This window comes from Myotis brandtii, unplaced genomic scaffold, assembly GCF_000412655.1.
Source record: "Myotis brandtii unplaced genomic scaffold, ASM41265v1 scaffold681, whole genome shotgun sequence".
In the NCBI taxonomy this organism is placed as follows: domain Eukaryota; kingdom Metazoa; phylum Chordata; class Mammalia; order Chiroptera; family Vespertilionidae; genus Myotis; species Myotis brandtii.
In genome coordinates this window covers 727,334-739,203 of record NW_005370660.1, presented here as the reverse complement: position 1 = coordinate 739,203, position 11,870 = coordinate 727,334, and the positions used below count along the sequence as shown (strand labels likewise).

General features: G+C 36.0%; 1 protein-coding gene across 1 annotated transcript in view; it reads right to left on the bottom strand.

Moving 5' to 3' along the window:
* Positions 1-6,607: 6,607 nt before the first annotated feature.
* Positions 6,608-11,870, bottom strand: part of MOB1B (MOB kinase activator 1B) — a 30,239-nt gene continuing 24,976 nt past the window's right edge. The window contains exons 6-7 of the mRNA XM_014529473.1: positions 10,804-10,877; positions 6,608-10,464 (exon numbers count right to left, since the gene is read on the bottom strand). Coding sequence (XP_014384959.1) covers positions 10,461-10,464; positions 10,804-10,877 — 78 coding nt within the window. The 3' untranslated portion in view covers positions 6,608-10,460. The remainder of the gene's footprint in view (positions 10,465-10,803; positions 10,878-11,870) is intronic.

Here is an 11,870-nt window from a genome sequence, read left to right as displayed (position 1 = left end):
CCCTGTTGGGGTGCCTGGCCAGCCTGGGTGAGGGGCTCATGGCTGTTTGCAGGCTGGCCAACCCCCCCAGCAGGGACCCTCACCCCATGGGGGTGTGGCCAGCCTGGGTGAGGGGCTGAAGGCTGTTTTCAGACTGGCCACAGCCCCTTCGGGGGGTGGGGGGGTCCCTGTTGGGGTGCCTGGCCAGCCTGGGTGAAGGGCTGATGGCTGTTTGCAGGCTGGCCACAGCGCCTTCAGGTGGGGGTGGGGGGGTCCCGCTAGGTACCTGGCCAGCCTGGGTGAGGAGCTGATGGCCGTTTTCAGGCTAGTCACGCCCCCCAGTGACTCAAGCTCCCAGCCTCTCCTTCTTTTTCTTTTTTTGGCCGGCTGGAAGCAGGTATCTGGGATTTATTTATCTTTTATAATTGAAACTTTGTAGCCTTGAGTGGAGCCCACAGCCGGCCAGGGCAGGAGGGAAGCTTGGCTTCCTCCATCGTCAGGGGCAACCCAAGCCTCCTGCTCGCTCCAGCTCTGTGGCTGCTGCCATCTTAGTTGGGTTAATTTGCATACTCACTCCTGATTGGCTTATGGGTGTGGCTTGTGGGTGTGACAGAGTGACAGTGATGGTTAATTTGCATCTTTCTGTTTTATTAGTGTAGATCAGTGGTTCTCAACCTTCCTAATGCCGCAACCCTTTAATACAGTTCCTCATGTTGTGGTGACCCCCAACCATAAAATTATTTTTGTTGCTACTTCATAACTGTAATTTTGCTCCTGTTATGAATCATAATGTAAATATCTGATATGCAGGATGTATTTAGGCAACCCCTGTGAAAGGGTCATTCGACCCCCAAAGGTGTCTCGACCCACAGGTTGAGAACCGCTGGTGTAGATGCTATTATTTTATATGCATTACTTTTGTTTATCCCATAGTGATTAGCAGCAGGATCCCTGAAATGAAAAAGGCCTGGATGCTTGTCATCAAGGATGGCAAAGAAGCTAGGAAAGCTACTAGGTGTTTTATTCCACACCTAAGCTTGGGGAAAAACCCATGAAATAATAAGGGTACTGGCAGCTACTGAGAAAGGAGTGAGGCAGGGTGAATCTCTGAGACCTTCAAACAGGAGGAAAGTGGAACTGAAGTCCATATAGCTCCGTTAAAGATGTTTGGGGTTGAGGAGTAAGAATCCCCAAGTGTGGTTTCCACACACATAAAACACATACACACACAAAAGAAGTGTAACCGTTTAAGCACGGAAAAATTAAAGACTGCTTTCAAATCCAACTCTGCCAGCTTCTGTGAGAATTTGAGCTCCTTCAAGCTTAAGAGTGTACCTTGAAAATACAAAGTAAATGGGGGAAACAGAGAACCTAGCTCTCTTGGCACCAAGTTCAGCATAATTTTCCATTTTCCTACATAATTTGTGGAAAACACAAGGAAGAGACCAGAGCACACTTTTAAAAGTGCCTTCCTGATTTTTTGTCCACAACCCCTTATCTGAAAGCAATGTAGCCAGATCTGTTTCAGAATTCACAAATTTTTAGACTTTAGAAAAGAAATAGTCATATACTATACACATTATGTCACCCTCCCTAACCCTCTGGCATAAGTATTAAATACACTAATATTTGGCAGTGACACTAAGACTTAACCAAGTTTGCACTGAATCAATAAAATACTCTGTTTTCTGAGCTTTTCAGATTTTGGAATTGCAGATAAAAGACACAGGATTGGCCCTAGCTGGTTTGGCTGGGTGGATAGAGCGTCAGCCTGCGGACTGAAGGGTCCAGGGTTCGATTCCAGTCAAGGGCACATGCCCAGGTTCTGGGCTCGATCCCCAATTGATTGGCAGGAGACAGCCAATCAATGATTCTCTCTCATCATTGATGTTTCTCTCTCTCTCCCTCTCCCTTCCTCTCTGAAATCAATAAAAATATATATATTTTTAAAAAAGACAAGGGATTGGAGCATCCAGCCAGTCGTGAGCATGCTACTACCTTAACACTTTCTTGCCAGAAATTTTACTAGTCCTTCAATTTGGGAATTCCTTTGCTCCTGTGGAAATGTTGGTGAATGAGATAGGGTCCTGACTGATGACATACAAATTTAACAAAGAAAACTCTAAACCAGGGGTGGGCAACCCTTGGCACGTGTGCCAAACAACATGGCACGCCAGTAACTTTTGCCAGCACGAGAAACCCTCTCTTATAATCTTCCATTTACAATTTTTTTTCTTAATATCGACTTTTTTATTTTTCAGATAAATTCAGTGTAGGTGCATCTTAGATAAATAAATAATTTTACATAACAAGTTATCTTAAAGACCATAGACATGGATTGACGAGAGAGGGGAAGAGCAATTTCTATGCCTCTGCCTTAACTCTCCCTGCCTTCCTAGATCCGACCAGTGTTTTGGTTTCATCCACATACGCTTGTGAATCTTTGTTCTCAGTGATGAATTTTGTTAAGTCTCGTAATAGGAGTAGCCTGACGGATGAAAGTAGTAGCTCGTGCATATCTCTGAAGGTCACGAAATATAAACCTGATGTAAAATCTCTGTCATCAGTGATGCAGCAGCAAAAGTCCCACTGATAATATCAAACGGAGTCATAAAGTTTTCTGTCGGACTATCAGTGTACGTGTATACATTAAAAAATAAATGTATTTTTATCATCATATACTGTGTTTTTGTCGCTCGAATGAATTTTATTTCTTCAAGGTTCTTCACATACATACACCTTAAGAGATATCAAGTAGGCGTAACATGTTCTCAAAAAATTAGGGTTGGCACGCAGAAGAATTTTGAGTCAGAGATTTTGCTGGTTTTGGCACGCACGCACAAAAAGGTTGCCCACCCCTGCTCTAAACCAACTCAAAAAATGAGAACAAAGGTAGAAAAAAATAATGGGCCCTGAACATTGGTAAGTGGTGGTTACACATTTGTGTATACCAACCCAACTTTTGTAAAATAATGTCTATCAACTTAATGAGCTTGGTTAAAAACTTCTCCTGCAACCTTCCCTCATTACTGACTAGAAAACAGAAGGATGTAGAAGCCATCATAAAAGTAAGAGTGGAGAGTCAGGGTGCTTCCAGCACATCGGAAGTGCAATGTCAAAATAACACACCAGCAGGGTGTAGGAGCCAGCCATCAGCTCTATACAGCTCCTCAGGAAAGGAAGATATATTTTGCAACATGCTTGTAAAGTTAATCTTTAGGTAATCAAAAAAATGTGACACTGCATTCATTATGCAGTTTAAAACAAGAAAGTGTAAAACATTAAACATGGTTAAGCCTTAAAGGAATAATTATTTAGAACATTTGTGTTACCAAAATGCATTATTCCAGACAATATTATTTAACAATTAAATATTTAAATTTACTACAAGAGAGACAAATGAACCTATCAAAGTGTAGTTAATTTTTATAAGTATTTCTTTATACACAGAAGTTTTGTACAAACTGTATGTTCAGAATAACAAGATGTTTTTATTAAAACCTGGAGACAAAAAACAAAACAAAAAAACCTGGAGACAGTCCACATCAGTGTGGACTAACATTTCTACTTCCAGGCTTTCGTTCAAATACCAATTAGTGACATTGGGCATCTGTGGCTATTACCATCAAAATATTTTCAACCTGACAGTCCAAACACAATGCCTCTAAATACCTCTAAAATAATGATACTCGGAAAATACTCTAAAATACACATTTCCTTTCGGAACTTAGAAATCAGAATAAAATGAAGGTTCTCTAATACTGTTCATTTTTTTTAAAAAAAAAATAGATTTTAGAGAAGGGGAGAGACACCCAACCAGGGATCGAACCTGCAATCTTCCAGTATACTGGATGATGCTCTAACTGAGCCACACAGGTCAGGGCATAGTGTTAATTCTTTAATGGTCTATAATAAAGACAAAATTTGATGAAATCTTAGCTTGATGGGAAGGTAAAAAATAAATATTTTGCTAACTGTTCTCATGGTAAGAGTTCAGTAGTCCCACCTTATCCACAGGGGATATGTTGCAAAGCCCTCAGTCGATGCCTGAAACCTCAAATTATATCTAACCTTATATATACCATGATTTTTCCTATTCATACATACACTTTACGGCTTCTCTTTGACATTCCAGAACTGCATCACTACTCTTGCGCTTTGGGGCCATTATTAAGCAAAGCAAGGATTACTTGAACACAAGCACTGCATACCTCCACAGTTGATTTGATAACTGACAAAGCTAATAAGCAACTCATGGGCTGGAAACACATACAGAATGGATACGCTGGACAAGGATGATTCACATCCTGGGCAGGACCAGGTAGGATGAAGCAGGATGGCACAAGATTTCATCATTCTACTCAAAATGGTTGCAATTTAAAACTTGTGAATCATTTCTTTCTGAAATTTTCCATTTAATATTTTCAGACTGCAGTTGACCATGGGTAACCCAAGATAAGAGGGGACTACTTTTTTTAAAAAGCAAACAAAAGTGTTGGTTTCAAGGTCAATGAATATTTGGGTTTTAAAGCCCTAGTTAGTGACTTATACAATTTCTGAGCTTTAGTTTCCTAATTTGTAAGACTAAGATACTAATTTCCAGGGTTGTTGTAAACATTATAAAAAATAACGCCTAACAAATTTTAAATGTTAACATACTCCAAATACCTTCAATATTTCTGTAGGAATGTGTTCAGCGTGAGCATATCGATAGCAAAAATAAACATTAACACAAACTCAGGATTCATGGCCAAACATAACTATTTATTTATTTTTGTAATAAACATTCAGTATCTTCCTTTAAAAAAACCTAGAATTTAAATATTTCTTCCCATCCCATCACATACAAATCTGTAAATACATTATTTACATCTCTCAACTAAAACATATTACAGATTTTCTGACATTCAGTATCCTTTTAAAATAAAAATGATAAAGCAGTTAAACTTTGACCAATAACTACAATTTGAGTAATCTTGGCACAGTTTACAACATAGCGTCGATGTTACATTTCATATTTTAGGTCACTTTTCCCCTCCCAGCTTCTTTAATAGAGAGAGAAATTGTCTGTCTCCAATAGAGCTGAATCCCTGTCTTTACAAATCCTCTGAAATACTTGTACAATGTGAATGCTGACCCTATGTTTCCATTAGATGGCACTGACAGTATTATTCTGCTTTTGTCCCCATAAATAATTTCTATTCAGACTTTAACTGTCTCATGTACACTGTATTCTCTCTCAACCTAGATTTCATGACACTGTTTCTAGATAATTTTAAGTAATAATGTATAAGAAAAGTTCAACTAGAACAAAAGTTAAGTGTCCTCCCACATTAGTACCCTCAGCACCCTAGTTATGCATGTACAAAAATAACAAATACAATTTAGTTGCTTTAAAAAACTATTTCCCCTAAAAATAGTTATCTCAGCAGAACAATTTAAGGAGAAAAGTATTCTTAAAATGAAAATGTAATCTATTTTAAAACCTACATAATATTAAGTATTTCAGAAACAAAGTAAAAAGGAAAAGATGTGCAAACCAGTAAGAAACACCCACACATAAAAATAATATGTGAGAAATTAAATATTAACAAAAATGTTTAATTTTATCACTAATGATCTTAGCTTCAGTGACATATTTAAAGAAAGCTGTCAGCCAAAAAAAATAAGAATGCCTATGTAAGTGCATTTTTCAACACTTCAGCTGAAGCCTACATGTTGACAGCAAGCACCTCAGAAGCACTAACAATGAGGACTTGCACAATCGACCTGTTTGTTTTCCAAGCGGTGCGTTTTGGGGGGATAGGAGATATGGAAAGTCAATAGCAGTAAAGGAAGTAATTTACCTCCAAGGAGAAGGGGATGTGAGCTGGAAAAGGCCAGTGATTTCACTATCTGTCTTGGAGAACTGTAATCCAAAGTTATCTATGTGTAGTATTATATGTAGAAAAAGAAATTCACACTAGCAAAATTGAGAATACTCAATCTATACTATCTTTTGTCACAATTCTGTATCAATTTAGCTACAAGTAGCAGACATGGAGCAGTTTTATACCTTCAAAATGAATTCTTCCAATGATTAGCTCATTAGGAAAACCCTAAAAATTCAAACTGTCTGCAGTCAGAATTGTTATTATATCTTAAAATTAAACTTTTTCATTCAATCTTGAGAGTTTTCTCTCTAAACATTTATCTCATATACCATTAAACTGGCAGCTGAACAACAGTAATTCCTATGGTGAATCTTCTTAACATTATGACAAAAGTCTAATATTGAAATTACTTTAGGAATGATCCTTAAAAAGTAGATGTAGAATAGCATTTCTAAGAATTGACATACTCTTTAATATCCCAGATAAGTTTCTAAATAAGTAATGTTTTCTCTTGGTATGCAGACTCATTTTCAAATTAGAAATAGACTTCTGGCCCCATATCTTTTAAAAAGACATTCATAATTTTAAATTTATAAATGACATATGAAATGGTTATGTAATTTTAAATATTTTATCTGTGATATGTAGGCTTAAAAGTCAGCCTACTTAATATATAAAATGTATTCCAATTTCTTTGTAAAATGATCTCTAGTCTTTAAATTCAACTTGTTCATCTGAGTGAAAATGGTTTTTTTAAAAAGGGATGGAGGTAAAGGCTATTGTTTCCTTAGGCTACTTCTATCTTAAATATTGGATCCATGTTTTTCTTACTATCCCTTAAATCAAAACTATTTTACAGTAGTCAAGATTGAATTCAAGAGTTATCAGGGAAAGGAAAAAAATAGAAAACAAGATAAAGACTTTGATTTTTTTTATTATTATACTTAACTATAAGACAATTAAACTAAATTAAAAAAAATAAAACCTATACATCCACCAAATGATACTGTGTACTTCAAAGTAGTGACATCAGGAAACAATTCCTTTATTATATGATGCTACCTATGCTCAAAACACACTCTTCTGCAAATTTCAGAACCTATGGTACATTCTATTGAACTTCCTTCACGGTTTAGTTCCAAGAAAACAGCAAAGCAGAGTTGGTTTGGTGAATGAGATAGTCATAATTAAGTTGCCAAAAAGAGGTTTTGGTGCAACTAAAATGATGAAATAGATTATCTTGCATAGTCATACACTGATTCTCAAGGCTTCTTTGAAAGCATTCCAAAAACTTTACACCTTTGCAGCATAGCTGGAATAAGTAGTGCTCCCAAAGGAACCACCCTGAAGATCTACTCTCATTTGGATGTTTAAGGAATAACGTTTATTTTAAAAGAAAGTCCTACAACTTAGCAATTGCATCTCACATATTTTACCATTTCAGTGGTTATCAAAACCTCTCTCAGAGAGGGGTAGACAAAGGTATAAAATAAATCTGTCCTTTTGCTATTTTCCCATAAGCAAGGAAAATGCTAATACATAAAATGGAGTCTGGTGATTACATGTAAAATATAAATATCCACATAATCTGTATTTTCTAAATAAAAGCGATTGTAGTGCTTTATCTCTGCTGATAAAATAGGCAGTAATTCAGTCTGTGATATGTTATCCACTAAACATGTCATCTCCTACCAAATACATTTTATGCTGATCATTTAGAATTTACAGATAACGAAGGTAAAAAGCAATAGCAATCTAAAATCTCTCAAGTTAAGGTAAACTGACTTCCAAAGCTTCTACCAGCTAACTAACAAAATGTTTACTGTTTCAGTGCAGTTTAATACAATGGGTTTTTATGGGAAACAGAATAATCAAGTCAGCAAATGAAAGCCAGTAGCACCATCTACTGCTAACTAAAGGATTTTCACACTTTCTGTTATTCTCTCCACCACCATCACTCCATCATTTAAAGTAATTCCTAAAACTTGCTGCATATCAATATTTAACCAAAGCATTGTGAAAACAATACTATGTTAACTTACTATTTTATATTTTACGCTTTTATCAGCAGATGGGAAAACCAACTTCTGTTTTACACTTCCATATAAAGAAAAGGGGGGAAATCTTTATCTTGGTTATTTATAAATTTAACAAAGAGATCTGGAAAGAATTCAATAGACATTTATAAACAAGTTCTGCTGCAAAGCCAAGATGTGATCCTTATTTTATAAAGGGTTCATGGGAACTAACCGAATCAAAGCAATTTTTTATTAAATTAGTTATTTCTCACATGCTCTGGTGAATGTTTTCCTACTCATAGCCATGTAACACCATGTACAATGCCAGGCCTCTGGGAGAACCTCACTACTTTGTTACCATATACACACATACATAACTCCATACTTTCCAATAATTCTGTTTACAGGAATACTCAGAGGCAGGCACCTGAGATTCTGGCACAGTGATGACAAACTCTTATATACATACAATGGGAAAGCAGGTCCTACTACTAAACATTCATTGATGGAAACATTTTTCCATTTTTACAGTATATTACTGCATAAGGCTTAAAAGAACAAGAACAATTTTTTACTATACTCTCTACATTTGGCTATTGCAACCTCTTTGTTACTAGGTTGATATGAAGACAAATGCAATACGGAAGACTACTTGAGTAATTATGTGCTTCATTTTCCCAAATAGATAGAACCCAAAATCAGTTGATGCCGAATTTTACTTCTGAATCTACCCATAATGGCTGCTAAAAGATCTGGATATTAAAAGAGTTGTTTTAAGGACATCAGCTAGTTCTCACTGTAATTTTTAACTAAGTATTACCAATGAATGTCCAATATATCTCTGCCAGGCTCTCCTGTTATTTCTATGGTTGGTACTTGAGAATGATGGCTATAAATGAAATGGAGAAAAAGGCAGTTCCTAGTGATCGTAATTATAATGTAATTAAACTGTATCACGGCTCTACTTGTTAAGAGCAAAACCTAACTGATTTCATTTTAGATTCTTAGTATTTTTAGTCTATACAATTTCAGAGCAAGATTTCTATTCTACAAGGAAAAGGGTATATATTTCTAACTAAAAAAAAAAAAAAAGAGTATATATTTCAAACTGAAGGGATAGATTTACCGGAAATGAGAAAATTAAAACAAAGTCTAAAAAGAATATATCTCAAGAATAAAAGTAAAGTGGAAATGTTAATATTTATTTTAAAAATCAATTTTCAAAACTTATGGGAATAATTCACTAAAAAGTCAAGGAAACTAAAATGTAAAAGTTAATAATCTCTGAATTAGCACTTTCATTGTTTAGTATCACTGCAAAGAAAAATATTTCCTTTCACAGTGGAAAATCAGCTGTCAGAATGCTTCAAATAGAGCCTATAATAAGCAAAGAATGTACTGTATCATTTAAAATGACAGGCAAACACCAGCTCCATTCACTGAATGGAAGTGCTGGAAAGTGGTCAATGTTCCCAAATAGTCCTTTATTCCTTATTTAATATCTATACCTAAAATTAATAACTTATTTTTAACTTCTCTATGGAAGTTGATTCCTAAAAAGAAGTCTCTAAGACTATGCTTACACGAAATTGATTAAAATGTTCATGCCATTCTATTCAAGGGTTTTAAGACAGGACTTTCTTGAACTTGGCTCTCCACAGTTAATTCCATCTTTAACTCCCTATACAAGCTAATCCCCTATAACAGAACACACACTCCTATCAAAGCTTCTTCAAAGTAGGAGGAGATTCTGCAGACTTATGGCTCATTTGGCAATTGCTAAGAAACCTCACAGTTCAGCATCACCTCTGAAGATGGCAAACCTGTACATAAACCTGAATATTCACACCTACAGTGCAGTTAACATGTAGAAAGAAGCCAAAATGCAACAGATATTGCATTTCAACATCCTCAAGTTTCAATATCACAGTAAAGAGATGGAAAAAGACCTGCTTGTGGAACTTTAAGCATCTGTTGAACAGAATTACCATCAATATGAAAAATAATTAAGAAATACTAATTTTTTATGCTCTACATGCACACCTTTATAAATTGTGTTTCTTCGATGTAGTAAAAGCTAGAGATCATCAATTCAGGTAAACTATGGCTTTTGTCATAGATATTTTAAAACATGCATCAGTAAGTGCTCTGGGTAATAATCCTATTGTTTCAAGCCCTGTTTGGTTCTATGTGCTTTGCACCTCAGAAGTGAGCCTGCCAAGGCACTTAAAATATAAGTCTTTTGGGGACTTAAAAAATCAGCCACAATTTACACAACGTAGAATCCCATCCATGAGCAGCCCAATCAATAAGCATTCTCTTTCAACCTACAACATTATAAAAAATTCCACAAGTAACCAAAACCAAGTTAAAAAAAAATGCCACTAAGACAAAATTTACGCCTATGTATAGAGAATGGTTGTTGGCTTTCTATAGCAATAGAATATGGTTTCATTTATTCAGAAGAAAAAAGAACACAAATAAGCCCCCCAAACCTAAGACAAAAACAACCGAGACAAAAATAAAATACAACGAAATCCAAATACACTCCACAGAACTTCATGGGAACAATTTGCACAGTTCACATCCCTTATCTGTCCTTTGAGGTGAGTTTCTCAATCAGTTCTTGGAGTGGTGCAAGTTCTCTTCTGTCAACCAGGTTAAATTCCTATGCACGATAAAGGCAGAAGAAATAGCAAAGACTTATTATTTACATTTCACTCCGAAGCAGCTTTTCATTAACACTTATTGGAAATTAGCTTTTAAAGTAAATAAAAGTCAAATCTCTTTTTTTAAGTTTCTATTCCCTCACTGTCTTAGACAAATCACTTAACCACTTCTGATATTGTTTTACATATATAATAATTATAAGATAGGAGAGACCAAGATGGCGGCATAGGTAAACACCGGAGACTGTTGCAGCAAACAACCATCTGTCCTTTGAGGTGAGTTTCTCAATCAGTTCTTGGAGTGGTGCAAGTTCTCTTCTGTCAACCAGGTTAAATTCCTATGCACGATAAAGGCAGAAGAAATAGCAAAGACTTATTATTTACATTTCACTCCGAAGCAGCTTTTCATTAACACTTATTGGAAATTAGCTTTTAAAGTAAATAAAAGTCAAATCTCTTTTTTTAAGTTTCTATTCCCTCACTGTCTTAGACAAATCACTTAACCACTTCTGATATTGTTTTACATATGTAATAATTATAAGATAAATCCTACTTCATAAAATTATTATGGAGACTAAATGTGATACTGTAAGTTTACCACTTCAAGTAATCCTTGGCACAAAGTAAACACTCAATAACTGGGAATTGCTGCTCTTTGTTAAAAGGTATAACCCAGGCACCATTTAGATATACACTGAGTGGCCAGATTATTATGACCACCTGACGTTTGCAGGCAAATTAGCTATAATTTCGCGCTGAAGTTGCTAGAGGGCCAGACCATTATAAATAGGGAAGCAGTTTGTTTACCTCAACAGTAGAAGTGATTTTTTTCTGAAGATATGGGTAAACAACGTAATTTAACAGCCTTTGGAAATGGGATATATATTATTATGAGTGGCCAGATTATTATGACCACCTGACGTTTGTAGGCAAATTAGCTATAATTTCGCGCTGAAGTTGCTAGAGGGCCAGACCATTATAAATAGGGAAGCAGGTTGTTTACCACAACAGTAGAAGTGATTTTTTTCTGAAGATATGGGTAAACAACGCAATTTAACAGCCTTTGGAAATGGGATATATATTATTATGAGTGGCCAGATTATTATGACCACCCCATCAGTACTTCGTTGGGCCACCTTTTGCCTTCAATACTGCGATGATTCTTCTTGGCATTGACTCCACGAGATGTTGAAAGATGATGCGAGGAATCTGACACCATGCCTGATGAATAGCACTGTCCAGTTCTGTGAGATTTGATGGTTGTGGAACCAGCTGCCTGATGGCTCTTTTAACTTCGTCCCACAAATGCTCAATTGGATTGAGATCTGGTG